The sequence below is a fragment of the Drosophila albomicans genome, chromosome X, assembly GCF_009650485.2.
Source record: "Drosophila albomicans strain 15112-1751.03 chromosome X, ASM965048v2, whole genome shotgun sequence".
NCBI lineage: Eukaryota > Metazoa > Arthropoda > Insecta > Diptera > Drosophilidae > Drosophila > Drosophila albomicans.
In genome coordinates, this window is record NC_047627.2 from 12658887 (window position 1) to 12674890 (window position 16004).

Here is a 16004-nt window from a genome sequence, read left to right on the forward strand (position 1 = left end):
GTTAACAACATCATCATCAAATTGAAAGCCATGAAGTCTGAGATTTCGCCCAATTCAAACGGCGACTATTTTGATTTATTAACTGCTATGTCTTGACTTTTATTGTTGCGGAAATGATTTCGGAACGCCATTCAAAATGCTTTGGCTTCACATGAAACACCCCGCAATAAAGTTTTGCCCCATGACCGACAAGAGTTAAAGACGAAAAGAAACTTGAACTTCTATATCATTTGAAATGATAAAATCATTTACCGAGGGTATCTGCTAGTCGTTCAACAGTTGACCCAATGTTTTCATCCAATTTGATTGCTGAGATTCTAGCTATACGTACACAAGTAATGGTTGCACATTTGTGTTAATGTTTTTGACTCTTTTTTCTTGCTTGCTTGCTTGCTTACTTCTCAAACACTTTAATGCCGCAGTCGTAGATTCTGACTCTGACTTCGCCTTGATTTGGCCAATCAACTGAAGTTCCACAATGTGAGTTTGTGTGTGTGTTAGTTAATCCATTAAATTGCCCAATCATTCATCAACTCGAATCATTTCCTAAGCAGCGCTCAAAATTATGCATTAGCATTAGTTCCACTTTGTTGACACAATGAAGCTTAAAGCTCTGCTTTTACTCTTAAAGACCTTATCATAATTGGCTGGATTAACTAATAAATGCTGAAGGTCAGCTTGTCATTTATTTAATACTTTCTTATTCTGTTAACACTACACAACTCACTAAGCTTTCGCGCTTTAAAATGAATTCTAGCAGCAGGTGCATTGCATACTTTTGGCAGAGCTTACAAATTAATTCGAAGCTCTGATCGCAGTGAAGCTTTTTCGGCTGTCTAAAAAGCTAACTAATTTTGAGAGTGATACAACCAGATGTGCAAGTTTATTGGATTCTAGAAGACTTCAAAATACCCACAACTTTGAAATGTTTAACATTCTACCAGATTTGCACGTTCTGCCTTTTAAATTCTCGAAAATCATCAGATTTTCATTTACTATTATCATATGCTCCCAGCTTTAAAAACATAATCGAATGAAGTCGTTAGCTCCAGCTTTAATGCGCTGCTTATCAACTTGTTTTGCTCAATTTCCCTTCAGCGTCAATGTCATCAAATTTGATTGAATTCCATCATAATTTGATTAAAGCTGAACATGATTGGATTGACTGTTTGTTACCCCATCGGCAGTCCCACAACTTGTCGCAGACTTGAACTCCTCCACCAGCAGGCAAAGGCAAAGTTTGACGATGAATTTCATCAGTGGTTACTTTGTAGTCTCCATACTCACACCCGCTAACATTTTGTTGCAGACAACGGCTTGCATTTTCATTACAAAACCATCAAATATTCATGAGGCCATTGAGGAGGCGGATCCCGGACAGGTGAATGGACAAATGGACGGACAGTCAGACAGGCGGAAGGCGTTGCTATGAGAGTAGGATCAAAAAAAAAAAAAAAAAAAAGATGGGACCCCCCAAAAATTGTCAGTTGCCAGATTTGCAAGTGGCATGTCCAGGACATGACGTGGCATGAGATGCAATTGCATACTTATTTTCAATATGCCACTGGGGGATGTGTTACCTCTGGGCTGTGGACTGAGAGATGGTGGTTGTTTGTGTCCGCTGCATTGCAGCTAACCAAATCTGCCATTGACTGCTGCGTTGGCAACGTCGACAACCCTGTGGGAACCACTTGGAGTGGGACTGAGTTTGAGACTGAGGCTGGGGAGGGAGGATGCTAAGGGTGGCTAGATGGCTGGATGGTAGGCTGGCTGTCTAAAGCCGTTTAATCTCCACTGATTGCGCACGATGCGTTCCAGTTTTATTTTGTATACACTTGCCATGGGTATGATGACTTATTTAGACTCCGAGGAACTTTTTCTTTTGTGTTCACCCTTTTAGTTAGCCAATAAAAAAGTTAAAGTCGAGTTGGCTCGACTCTGAGATACCAAACTAATATACAGAAAAAATACTAAAATATATCGATATAGTGTTGCATCCAAACAAGTAAGTAACCCATTGTAAATAAAAGCAAAACAGAGCGGAAGTAAAATATTGAATTAATATATCACAAAATACTAAAAATATATCAAAGTATATATTTTGTATATCAATTAAGTATTACATTTAAAATATACCAGATTGTCAACTAAAACCCAGCTGCAGCCGCCGTTTTTTGCCAAACAAAAAAAATTGTTAAACAACTTCTATGATTTTGATCTGATCACAAGCAAAGTCAGGAATCATAACGATTATGTATATGTACAAAAAATCGCTGGAAATTGTTGTTTGCTTGATTATATTTTTTTCCATTCGCGGGGGCGGAAGTGAACGTGATAAAAATCCAAGACAAACTTGATCTGCGTACAACAATAATAGGTGTATATTGCTCTATCTTTTATTGTATTAAAAACAGAAAGCACTTTAAACAATATAAATGAATAGATTTATACTTTATGCAGTGATTATTAGTCTGTCATAAATGAGAGTATTAAAACGTCGACACTCCTCCGATAGGCTTAGCTTTGTTTGGTTTTTTTTTCATGTGCGGCTCTGCTCGTAATTATGTTTTCTTTCAACTCTGTCATGGGAAACAAAACGCAACGATACATAACAAAAAGCAAAAAAAAACGAAAAACAAAAATAATAATAAAATGCGACTGCTTAATGGGGTGGCTCCGAGGGTTGCCAGCTGACGAACCCCTCTTGGCAAGAGCCACAGACACAACCAGAGCAAGAGCCAGAGCCAAACTCAAAGTCAGAGTTGAAGTTGGAGTCAAAGTCAATGAAAAAGTGGCCAGTTTTTTGCAATTGCCTACAAGTGTTTGTAGTTTATTGTTTCCGCTAAAGAAGAAGAAGAAGACGAAGAAGAGGCCAGCCACATCGTAAACCGAACAGAACCAGAATGATCATCAGTACAGCCTCTCAAAAAAACTGGATGAAAATCTGGGCAAAAAACCTCAAGAGAAGCCATCAAAATGCCAATCGCCTGACGCTAAGCGCTAACTCAAGCCAAATAAACGACGGGCGGGGGGGAAAGACGAAACGTGGGGTTTCAGCATAGATAAGCCAGAGCCAAAGTTAAGGCCAGAGTCATAGCCAAAGCCAAAGCCAAAGCCAACGTCAGATAGAAAGCGCTAATAGGCAGCGTTGGTAATAAAATGTGTTGAACCCAAAATAAAATAAAGATCAGCTTAGCACCAGAAGCCAAGTCTCGCACTCTCTGAACAGTGAAGCAAATGCTATTGAAATCGTCGCATTAAATGCCGTTACAAGCGATGAATCGTTCGATACATTAATGAGGGCTAAATTAATATTGCAAGACATCTTTATATGAATACGAAATAAACCAGTTGAGCTTGCACCGATAAATATGTTGTTGACACATTTTGTATAAGCAATCGTGAATTCATTTGCATCATAGTGGTACCAAGATGATCAAATAAGGGGGAACTTTAAGTTGAAGTTTATTTTAAATACAACAATTACTCACAGCAAGTTAATAATTTCATAAAATAATTTTATATGGTAAATGAGGGAGGTTATCAATATATATATATTTTATTTACTTGAATAGTTAAAAATTACTGACTTAACTTTAGGTTCGAATAGCGCTGACTAAATACATTTATGAAACACCACATTCGATCAGTAAATAATAATAAAAACAAAACCAATTCATTGTTGACAAAATCTACAGTATTAATAACAATGGTTCCACTGTGCGCAGTTGGCATACACACTGAAATGGTACAGAAGCCAAATGTAAGCGCCACAGTCTCCCGAGATAAAGCCTAACGAACGGTTCATGCAAAAAGATGTGCAGACAGCAGCAGCTCAGCAGCTTGCCACTGCTCTTGGCCTTGGCCTTGACGGCAGCAACATTGGCAACCGCAGCTAGATCAAATGCATTGCCAGGAAGAGCACCATTCACAGCGGAACAATTGCGACAGCTAGGCGTAGGAAATCTGGTCAATCTGCCGCTCTACACAGATTGTGAGTAAACAAAGCAAACCTTAATCTATCATTCTCTAGCAGTCTTTATCCCCTTCGACAGTGCCGCAGTCCAACTATGATTTCATTGTGGTTGGCGCCGGAGCAGCTGGCTGCACTTTGGCCGCCCGTCTCTCGGAGAATCCCAAGCATTCGGTATACCTGATTGAAGCAGGCGGCGTGGAGAACCTGATGCATCTCATACCCCTAATGGCTGCCTCACTGCAGCTGACCGCATCCAACTGGAACTACAAGTCCGTGCCACAGCGACTCTCCTGTCGGGGCATGCACAACAACGAGTGCGCATTGCCCCGTGGCAAAGTCCTGGGCGGCACGAGTTCCATCAACTATATGATCTACAATCGGGGTAACAGACTCGATTTCGATGCCTGGGCACAGCGTGGCAATCACGGTTGGAGCTATGCCGAAGTCTTGCCCTATTTCCTGCGCAGTGAATCCGCCCAGCTGCAGGGATTGGAGCACTCGCCGTATCACAATCACACCGGGCCACTCAGCGTCGAGGATGTCAAGTTCCGCACCACAATGGCGCACGCATATCTGCGAGCCGCTCAGGAGGCGGGACATCGACGCACCGACTACAATGGCGAGTCCCAGCTGGGCGTGTCCTATGTGCAGGCCACCACGCTCAAGGGACGACGCCACAGCGCTTTTCGAGCCTACATCGAGCCAGTGCGTGCACAGCGCAAGAATCTACACATTCTGACCATGGCGCGTGTTACGCGCATTCTCATCGACGAGGCAACCAAGACAGCCTACGGCGTGGAGCTGCGTCATGCTGGCATTGCGTACAAAATACGAGCACGAAAGGAAGTCATCCTCTCGGCCGGTGCCTTTAATTCGCCCCAGTTGCTGATGCTGTCGGGTATCGGACCAGCGGACAACCTTAAAGCGATTGGGGTGCCTTTAGTGCAGGCGTTGCCAGTGGGGCGAATGCTCTACGATCATATGTGCCATTTTGGACCCACCTTTGTGGTAAACACCACGGGTCAAGCACTGTTCGCAGCTCGCCTGACACCGCCGCGTATCAAAGACTTTCTGCTGGGACGTCCAGACACACTCATCTCAAGCATTGGGGGCGTAGAGACGCTGACGTTCATCAAGGTGCCATCGGCAAAGACGGGACCCACTCAGCCGGACATTGAACTCATTCAGGTGGCCGGCAGCCTGGCCAGTGATGAGGGCACCTCGCTGGCACGTGGCGCCAATTTCAGGCCAGAGATCTACACTAAAATGTACGAGGATCTCACTCGACGGCAGCAAGATCATTTCTCTTTTCTGATCATGCACTTTAAGCCACAATCCGTCGGTCGTCTCTGGCTGCACACCCGCAATCCCCTCGAGTGGCCACGCATCGATCCCAAGTACTTCAAGGCCGAACAGGATGTAGAGCAGTTACTAGATGGCATCAAGGAGTCCATACGCATCTCCAAGATGCCAGCCCTACAAGCAATTGGCACGCATCTCCTCGATCGGCCAGTGCCCGGCTGTGAGAGTTATAAGTTTGCCTCCGACGATTATTGGCGCTGTTCCATCCGAACCCTGTCCTATACGCTGCATCATCAGGTGGCCACCTGCCGCATGGGACCCTCCACTGACCCCACAGCTGTCGTTAGTCCCCAGCTGAAGGTGCATGGCATGCGACGACTTCGCGTGGTGGACACCAGTGTCATCCCATTGCCACCCACCGCCCACACTAATGCGGCTGCGTTTATGATCGGCGAGAAGGCAGCTGACCTGATAAGGAGCGAGTGGAGCTGAGTTCGAAATTGACCTACAAGCTACAAGTTTGTGTTGGGCCAAGCCGAGCGGATTGTTTGCATTTAAATATATTTAATTATTATGCATAAATATAATATATACAAAATACGCATTTGACTACAATATACGAAAATATATAAAATGGGTCAATAAAATGCGAGTCGAAAGCTCAGAGAATTGGGAACGGGTCTAACGGGTTTTCAGCGAAAATCGTTAGCCAAATCAATAGACAGCAGTGATGACTTCAGTTGAAGTGTAGCTTGGGGCGAACAGTTTACGAGGAAGAATAATTTAATTAGCTCCCAAAAAAAAATTAAATGTGTGAATATTGCCGAATAACGAGTATGTTGACAGCCATAATACTCTTGCCCTCGAAAACCTTATGCATTTGCTTATTCAATTTGTTTCAAATGTGCTCAACTTTGGTTTGAAAATAAATAAGATCCCTAAGTTCATATATCTTCTCCATTGGCATGGCATTTCCTAGTTTTGATCTTCTGCTCTAACTTATTGCATTTTGAGTATTTAAATCAATACTCAGCTTTTTTGTAGCTTCAGAAATTTGCAATTCAAATATTTGATTTAGTTTTTTTGCTTTGTAGATATACAATTACCTTTTCTAAATAACACTTGCTTATACTTTTTATTTATAAACGGTTTTATTGAAATTTTTATTATTAAACGAATTTATTACGTAGATGTTTTATTTCTAATTCAATACTAAATTTAAACCCGCGAAATACATTTGAATAAACAATTGTTATTATTGTTATTCAATCTAATTCACAAATTAAAGGAAATTTAAATATCTGAATTTTATTTATAGCGTTGAGAATTTTGCAAATAATAATGGATGTAGTTGGTCGTATAAAACAAACAAGCGAAATTAAATTACCTGACGTGAATATAATACTTGAAATTTGAGTATTTTTAGAATAATAATGCAAGACACTAATCAAATTTCATGCCCTGATGCCTGATTAGAATTCTAAAAATTGAACAATGAAGGCGAACATTAATTAGCCGCATTTTTGGGGAAAAGCATAAAGCGAGCATTTAAAATACCTCTCAAAAATATGCATGAATCAGAATTATATAAACGGAATTTTCTTATGTCGACAAATTCGTCAATTGTCTTAATCGAGTGGAATGTTTCAAATTTAAAAAATGATGTACGCAATACGAATGGCTTTTTAGTCACAAGTGAGCATGATTAAAGCCCGCCGACGTCGACCGTCAAAAGCGAGTCCGAGCAGAAGCTTAAGCTGAAGCAGCACCCGAGAGCTTCAAACCCGAATCGTAATTGACATTTTTATTCTTTTGGAAGCTTCAAGTTCTAATTGTGAGACATACTTATAAAGCGTCGATCGCGTTTCGCTGCGTTTCATTAAAATGTATCTCGTGGCACCGCTAACAACGTTCTTGTTCTTGTCGTTTGGCAGCTTGGCAAGTCCTCGACTGTTTGATCAGCTTCAACAGCTGGGCGCTGCCAATATTCTCAACTTGGTCTTGCATCCTAACGGTTAGTTTATGACTTCGCACTTCATCGGACTACCTAAAACATTTTGTTCGCAGTGCCTCAACAACAGGCTAGCTATGATTTTATTATTGTCGGAGCAGGAGCCGCAGGCTGCGCCCTTGCAGCTCGTCTCTCCGAGAACCCCAACTGGCGAGTGGCCCTCATCGAGGCTGGCGGAGTCGAGAATTTCGTACACTTAACGCCAGTTATGGCCGGATATTTGCAGTCAACCGCATCCAACTGGAACTACAAGTCCGTGCCACAGCGACTCTCCTGTTGGGGCATGCACAACAACGAGTGCGCGTTGCCCCGCGGCAAAGTCCTTGGCGGCACCAGTGCCATCAACTATATGATCTATAATCGGGGCAATCGTCATGATTTCGATGCCTGGGCACAGCGTGGCAATCACGGTTGGAGCTATGCCGAAGTCTTGCCCTATTTCCTACGCAGTGAATCGGCGCAGCTCCAGGGATTGGAGCACTCGCCGTATCACAATCACAGTGGACCACTTAATGTCGAGGATGTCAAGTTTCGCTCGCAAATGGTGCACGCCTTTGTGGATGCGTCTGTGCAGGCGGGACATCCGCGTACTGACTACAATGGTCAAACGCAACTGGGCGTCTCCTATGTGCAGGCCAATACTCTCAATGGACGTCGACACAGCGCATTCTCAGCGTATATTCGTCCCATACGCAATCAGCGCTCCAATTTGCACATCTTTCCCTTCAGCCGGGTAAATCGTGTGCTGATCGAGAGTGCCACCAAATCTGCTTATGGTGTCGAGTTCGTTTACAAGAACAAAAAGTACACATTCAAGACCCGCAGAGAGGTAATCCTCTCGGCTGGCGCCTTTAACTCGCCCCAATTGCTGATGCTTTCGGGCATTGGGCCAGCGGACAACCTCAAGGCTATTGGAGTGCCCCTGGTGCAGGCGTTGCCAGTGGGACGACGTCTCTACGATCACATGTGCCACTTTGGACCCACCTTTGTGGTAAACACCACGGGTCAGACTATTTATTCCACGCGTGTGCCCATTGCAGAGACATTAACCTATTTGCTAGCCGGCAATCCTAACACACGTCTCAGTTCTATTGGCGGTGTTGAGTCCTTGGCTTTCTTGAAGTCACCCCGATCGAAACTACCCAAGGATTGGCCAGACCTTGAACTTATCTTGGTGGCTGGCAGTCTGGCCAGCGATGATGGTACAGGCCTTAAGCAAGGCGCCAACTTCAAGGATGAAATCTATGATACACTCTACAGACAACTGGAACGCAACCAACAGGATCATTTCACGCTGCTCGTCATGCAGTTTCATCCCAAATCTGTGGGCCGCCTCTGGCTGCGTGATGCCAATCCCGCCAGTTGGCCCATCATCGATCCCAAGTATTTCTTGGATCCCGAAGATGTCGAGTTTCTGCTCGATGGCATCAAGGAGTCCATACGCATCTCCAAGATGCCAGCACTGCAAGCAATTGGCGCGCGTCTTCTTGATCGCCTTGTGCCAGGTTGCGAGAGTCATCGCTTTGCCTCCGACGATTATTGGCGCTGTTCCATCCGAACCCTGTCCTATACGCTACATCATCAGGTGGCCACCTGCCGCATGGGACCCGCCACTGACCCCACAGCTGTGGTCAGTTCCCAGCTGAAGGTGCATGGCATGCGACGACTTCGCGTGGTGGACACCAGTGTCATCCCATTGCCACCCACCGCCCACACTAATGCGGCTGCGTTTATGATCGGCGAGAAGGCAGCTGACCTCATAAGAGGCGAATGGAATTGAGCTCAAATGGAATGGAGAAGAAATTTGGGAGGCATGGGCAGCCAAGCTTGTTATTTGCTTGGGCAAGTTAATTAAATGAAATCGCCTAACGGGCGACAATGGATGAGTGGCGAGCGATGAATGGAGAGTGGCGAGCGGCGAGTGGCGAGTGACGAGCCTGGAGCCAAGTTGGGGGTTGGCCAGCTTTGTGGCTGAGACTGAACCTAAGCCTGAGCCGCCACAGAGTGCATTCACCCAGTCCCAAGCACAAGGGTTGAAAAACTTTGACTAGGCACAAAAACAGTAGCAACAACAACAACAGCAACAACAAGAACAAGAGCAACAACAACTACAGCAGCGACAACAACAAAAACAATATGAGGTACATGTAACAGGGTGGTTTGACGGCGGCAGTCATAAAATAGTCAAAACATGAAACTGGCAACTTGACTGCGATGCTGTTGGCTGTACCCCAAAGCAAGGCAGGAGGCCAGCAGGCGGTAGGAAGCATGAGTGAGAATTAGAGAGAAAAATACAGCAAGAGTAAGAGAGAATGGTTAGGGGGGTGGGGGACATGGTATTTCAACTTGGGGGTGTGCATACAAGTGGTTATCAGTGTGCGAAAGCTGCGGCTGCTTTGTTGTTGTCGTTGTTGTTAGCCTGGTTGTTGCTTGAAAATTCAATATGCATCAGCAGGGAATATATTCATACGTATGTGTCTCCTGCACAGTAATGATAACAGCAAAAACAACCACTATTAAGTATAGCATTAAAATCTTTTTTTTTTTATCTACTGCACCGATATTTTCTTACTCTTAAGTAATCAACGAAAGTAATAATTAGAATTAACGCATCTGTGGGAAACTCGCTCTACAATAAAAATATATAATTCATCAATTTTCCAACGTTCTTAAGATTCTACTACACAATCACAACAAAATTATTAGCGCAAATCGAAACTTGAGTGTTTGGCATACGGTATTTCAACTTCCGGGGCACGATCAAATTTGAAAACATGTCGTCAATTGTCTTTAAATTTGATAATCTTAATGACTTAGGGGTTTTTAGTAATAGACAGACGGGTAGATATTGATAGATATTCTAGTTATTATAAGTAATGTTTGTGTTTTAGCGCTGTGTGTGCTAATACCACATTACACAGGTTTCACCAACATCATTAAGTACAATAACACACAATTTTCACACCTGGAAGTCCGAATTATAATCTAAATAAAGACTTAAATAAGGCAATTGCATTACCATTAAAATTGTATTTTTAAAATGGTAAACCGGCTTTGCGTAGGGGAATGACCATAATTTTGTTCTAGAGTGCCTAATAAGTTAAACATTAAACTTTAATGGTTCAATGACTTCACAACCTTATGACTTTGCCGGCACTTCGCACGGCACTTGCGAGCAGGTGAGAGATAAAAAAAAGCCGCACAATTACATGAATCAATCAGAGACACTTCGACATTCACAACATACTAGCTAATGCACCCCAAGTCTGACAGAGTGTACTATAATGACCCAACCACAGACGGATTTTAAATGGGCGCCGCAAAGTAGGCAACAGAAAATGTGGCAGCTGCCGTCTGTCAACAATGCGGTTGGTTTTCCTTAATTGCTGCATTTGAAATTAGTCAACAATGCAGTTATATATGTATGTGACCGTGTATGTGTGTCTTTGTGACCACTTAACGCTATAATCGCAACTCACCTGAAACAATTAACGCCTCATTGGGGCCCGTTGTGTGTATGTTGCCCATGTTGGAAGACGATTCTCTTGGGAGTGGGGGAAGTTCTCCTTTTAATTACTTGAATATAATATACGCTTACAGATCAAACTGTAAATGCGGTGAGTTCACAATAAAGCTATATCACAAGAAAAAAATGCAATAAAAAAATAAGATGAAGTAAACGAACAAATAAAGTGCACTTCAACTACAAGAGCTGGCCTCAATTCATGTAGTCGCTCGAAAGTATGTTACACTTTATTATGCTCAAGCATTCAGTTTGTTGCCGGAAAGTATGCTACACTTTTTATTGCTCACAAGCACGATTGTTTTGTTTTAGCTTTCTGCGTTTTGCTTTTGCGCTTGGGCGGCGGCGGAGGCAGCAACAATAACAACAATAAAAGCAGCAACATGAGTAAATACAGCCACAGCAACTTGTTTTCAATTCAATAATTTGCATGAACGAAACACACACAAAGTTATTTTGTAGTAAAAAGCACTTGAATTTATCCACATTCTGATTACCCGCATATATGTATGTACATACACTAAAAAATCCCAGATAGATTTATATACATATATATAAATAAATGCTATATAGCGCGTATGTGGGCAAAAATAATCGAGATTATTTTACTTATATGAAAAAGCTCAAAAATAGTCTCATGATAATTCGAATTATTTAGTTTCGACATAAGCTTTGATAGGCCACACATCGAAATACATAAATGCTAAGTGAAAAAAATCACCAGAGAGCAAAGAACGCAAAACTAAATAAAATTAGAACAGCACTAACAACAACAAGAGCAATATCGCATAATGGCGCCCCCAGAATGGGTCGGATGGCGGTAGCATGACGCAAACATCAAAGCAGCGACGCGACTGCGACGCGACGTCGATTGTATTGGAAAGGATGGGCGGCATGTGCTTGGGTTTGGCTATGCGTGTCGTGTGCCTGTGTTATTTGTGTGTGTGTGTGTGTGTTTGTGTGGTTGTGTGCGTGTGTTTATCTGAATGTGTGAGTACGCTCGTGCGTGTGAGCTTGGCCGAATACACAGAAACACGAAGAACAACAACACACGCTGCTTCTTATCATGAGCTCATCATCATCGGCGTGCAACTTTCGATATGTACTCCTCTTACTGTTGTTCGCAAACAGAGATTAGAACAAAAGGCATCACAGTAGTTAAATGCAACAATAAAAACTTAAAACATATATGCATATGTACACGCACACATACACACACAAAAAATACACGAAAAAAAATTAACCCCTAGTTGCTGGTGGCGTAGTTGCTCTTGAATCTGGTTGGGGGGTTGTTGCTGCTGCTTTCAGCCAAATTCTTATTCTTATTAAACACTGTTTTCGATTATTTGAATCCTTTTCCAGTTAATATTTATCAAATGATCACTACGTTTTAATGTATGTTTCAAACGTTTAAGGGTTATACACTCGATTTACGACCGGCAATAGAAAGATGAAATTATAACCGCGCAATGAGACGAGCGCGAATCGAATCCACTTGCGGCACCTTGGAGATTCAGTTTCAATTTAACACCCACACACAGTAAACTCAACAGTAAAAAATATTCTTTAAAAAAAAACCGATCAGTAGTGTGTGACTAGTAACAACAAGTTGCACACACACACAATCGCAAGCTCTAAATTGCTCTTATTTATAAATTAATTGAAATTCATCAATAAAGACAATTATTCCGGCACTTTACCGCAGAACTCCGTAATCGAATTGGTATTCAGTATGGTCGCAACTTGAATTTCAAAATATACCGATTCTTATTGCCAATAATACGTTTTACTCAAGTTAGAATAAATACCAAAGAATTTCGTATCCTCAGGATAGCTCTGAAATTTATCGATAAATACATACGTGTTATTTTGATTTATTAAAATTATTTTTATATTTATTAAAAAGGCGAGAACTAAAAAAAAATCACATGTTGTTTCAAAACACGAAAATTTTACTTCAACAATTATTTAATAATTTGTCAAGGCGGTTGTATAATTATCGACACAGCTATGCTTGCGGTAGCATCGAAACTTCAAGTTCGATTAAGAAACGTTAAAATACTCAACTTAATTATCGGAAGATGTGGTTTGAGTAAATAATAGCACTATGTTGAAACGGAAAAAAAATCATTGCTTTGTTTAAATTACTTAAGCTAAAGAGAACAAAATATTTGTAACTCCTAATTTCATTTTGTGACACCTTGCAACCGTATTAATCGATGTTTTCAAGTCATCGGTAAAGTGTGTTGCTATCGATGTTTCTGCGCGACCGGCTATCAGCTGTTGAGCTGTTATCTTTGTACATTAACATCTGCGGAAAAACAAAACAATTATGTTTACTAATAAAAACTGTGCTTTGTTCATAGTCCTTCACAATAGAAACTGAAATTAGTAAATGCCAATACACGATGCAATTGACACGATAGCAGCTACATCACAATATGAATATTCCCCGTAGCATTGAGCGTTGCTACCTTTGCAACTGTGCTTTTGTGGACAACAAAGTTTACGAGCATATGTTTGAAGAGCGTTTCAATGAGAGAGGTCTGCAGCAGTCCACTCTAGCCAGCATATTGGCCATGGCTCTGGGTATCAAGCTTCAGGCCGAAGAAGTGCACTCTGTGGTGAGTTTTGTTGTTCCTAATAGTAGTGAAAAGTTTCTCACTGCCTGCATTGCATTTGCAGTTTATTTGCAGCACCTGCAAGGTAAGTCTGCTTAACTTTGAGGCGATCTCGAGGCAATTGTTCCAGCTGCGATACGAAATAATTGAAACACATGCACAAACTAGTCAGTTACACGCGATGCAAAAGGAAGCGCAAGACGATATGATCGATGAATGCTTTGAAAATGAAAATTATGATGAGGATGAAGATGAAGGTGACGATGACGATGACAGCTTGGACTTGGATGCGATCGAACAACAATTGCAGGAGGTGGAAGATATGCTCGCGGATTCCGCAGCTGAGCAGCAGCCGGATATTAATGAAGAGTTTGACTACATAGAGGAATGCTCTGATTCCCCGGACGAGAATGTCGTAGAAGATTATTTGCTGTCGAATTCAGGTGGAAACATAATTACCTTGTTTCCATTAACTTTCTACTAACAACTCTCTCACTCTTTCTCTTGTAGATAAACCGCCGACAATACAAGCCACATTTAAACCTCGCAAGGCGCCGCCTGAGTTTAATTGCTCGTATTGCGGCAAAGTTTGCGAACGTCGCGAACATCTGCGGGAGCACGAAAGGATTCACACCGGCGAGCGTCCGTTTGAGTGCAAGGAGTGCGGCGCCACGTTTGCCCAGCGCTCCAATTGGCGTGTACACATGAATTCAACGCACTTTAAGCTGGCCAATCACAAGTGCATCGACTGCGGACGCTCATACAAACGCAAACGCCTGCTCGACAATCATATCAAGTCCGTGCACAGGCGTATACGTGATCTCAAGTGTAAGCAGTGTGGCTCCTCCTTCGCCAGTGCCATCAGCCTAAAGAAGCATCTGCTGTGTCACACGGGCGAGCGAAACTACAGCTGTCAGATATGCGGCAAGCGATTCAGTCGTCCCGAGAATCGCAATGTCCATCACTTTGTGCATAGCATAAGCAAGCCATATGCCTGCAGTGTGTGTGGCGAGGGCTTCATACGCAAGCAGCAGCTGGTCCAGCACAGCAAGATCAGCAGCCATCCCAATCCCAATATCGTGCGCCTCAAGCCGCAGTTTAATGCAGCCAACAGCGATCGGCTAAGACTGGCCAAAAAACAAGCCTAAATTGAACATTCCAAAGTTGGCTCAAATCACAGTCATTTATCCACTAATACCCGGCTAAACCCGCTGCCTCATCTGCTTTGATTTTGATTTGGTTGCATCTAGACAAATTTAAACTATCACCCAAAATAATATTAATTTACTTATATACAAAATTTAAGCAGGCGAATAAGCGAGCTCAGCTGGTTAGTAAATTATTTACAATTATTATAAGGAATACCCTTAATTTGCATCTAGTCTGAATTATTTTCCCTCCCTTTCTTACTTGTGTCAGCTATTGCTGTCTCTGTTCAAACACTGTAAATTTAAGCATACTGGTCTCAACTATTTTCGAACATTTTACAATCACAAATCATAATTATATTTACAATTATACAAATTATTCACTTTTTTAAACTTTGTTTTAGTTACCCTTATTGGTCGGAAAAAAAACTTGAAAAATAAATAAAATGCATTCAAACATAGTTTCCATAGTAATTCACCATACATACATATATTTCCAAATATTATTTCAGCAACAACAAAAGTGCAAGCGAGATAGCACAATGACCAATGCGTTGTAGATAATGACACAACAGCTGTTTCGACCTAGAAGCCCAGCTGTGTTGTATGTCAAAAAACAACATCACCGGCAGTGTGACCATTAAGATTCAGAAATAATTTTGAAATTGCTTGACAACAAAGCACAATCTCGCTTTAAGATACTTTTATATTTTTATTAATGCAAAATGAAATGAATAAGCATGTTTTTAAGCGAATAAAAAAAAACTATTGCCTACGATTCAAATAGTGTTACCAACTGACAATTATGAAGGCAGTATTTTTAGTATATTTCCATCTTTATTGCCGGCTTAAGAGCGCGTTAACAAATACCTTTAAAATATTACGAATAGCATATCTAACACGTTTACATATTATCGGCTAATTTGTTTTCCAGAATTACGGCAATTCAATAAGCAAAAGAAATAAACATTTCAAAATCCTTATCCTTCCAAGTTCTTGTCTATTAGCTTCAAATAGTTTATCGGTTATGGCTGCATTTGTTTGGTCTCAACGTGCGTGGCAAATTGTTATTAGGTTATTTACTGCATTTTTTCAAGCGCAAGCCATAAAATTCTATAAGCTGTCAAGTAAAAGTGGAAACTAAAGCTGAAAATACAGCATAAACAGCTTGTGGTATTTAGCAGACTAAAATTGAAGCGACCCTAAATCAAAAAAGCAAGCATCCTTTGAAACACTCAACCTTTAAGCCCTATTTAATTGTTTATATCTGGAAACGCTCAGCGACATCGTCGTATCTATTCAAGCCAGCCATGATTTACAATTTATACATCTCTCTTTATTGCGACACTTAACAGCGGCGCTTGTCAAGCCTAACTAAAACAAAAATTAAATAGGGTGGAAAAGGAAAAACAAACACCAAGAC

General features: G+C 41.8%; 4 protein-coding genes across 6 annotated transcripts in view; 3 read left to right on the top strand and 1 right to left on the bottom strand.

Annotated features, from left to right (window-relative positions):
- The window catches only part of LOC117578054 (flotillin-2), a 128620-nt gene extending 116030 nt beyond the window's left edge, over positions 1 to 12590 (bottom strand). For 2 of the 3 annotated variants that reach the window (XM_052006411.1, XM_034263218.2), the window contains exon 1: positions 10769 to 10923. In XM_052006411.1, coding sequence (XP_051862371.1) covers positions 10769 to 10817 — 49 coding nt within the window. In that variant the 5' untranslated portion in view covers positions 10818 to 10923. Of the gene's footprint in view, positions 1 to 10768; positions 10924 to 12512 lie in introns of those variants that run through there. The other variant, XM_034263184.2, reaches the window with a different exon arrangement.
- On the top strand, positions 3784 to 5910 carry LOC117578001 (glucose dehydrogenase [FAD, quinone]). The gene is made up of 2 exons (XM_034263102.2): positions 3784 to 3994; positions 4056 to 5910. Exons 1-2 carry the CDS (start codon positions 3817 to 3819, stop codon positions 5768 to 5770), a joined length of 1893 nt encoding a protein of 630 aa, XP_034118993.1. The 5' UTR covers positions 3784 to 3816; the 3' UTR covers positions 5771 to 5910.
- Positions 7148 to 10173, top strand: LOC117564564 (glucose dehydrogenase [FAD, quinone]-like). The gene is made up of 2 exons (XM_034243400.2): positions 7148 to 7292; positions 7346 to 10173. Exons 1-2 carry the CDS (start codon positions 7163 to 7165, stop codon positions 9067 to 9069), a joined length of 1854 nt encoding a protein of 617 aa, XP_034099291.1. The 5' UTR covers positions 7148 to 7162; the 3' UTR covers positions 9070 to 10173.
- A 545-nt stretch (positions 12591 to 13135) lies between the features above and the next one.
- On the top strand, positions 13136 to 14645 carry LOC117577886 (zinc finger protein OZF). The gene is made up of 3 exons (XM_034262864.2): positions 13136 to 13436; positions 13498 to 13876; positions 13944 to 14645. Exons 1-3 carry the CDS (start codon positions 13254 to 13256, stop codon positions 14579 to 14581), a joined length of 1200 nt encoding a protein of 399 aa, XP_034118755.1. The 5' UTR covers positions 13136 to 13253; the 3' UTR covers positions 14582 to 14645.
- Positions 14646 to 16004: the final 1359 nt, after the last annotated feature.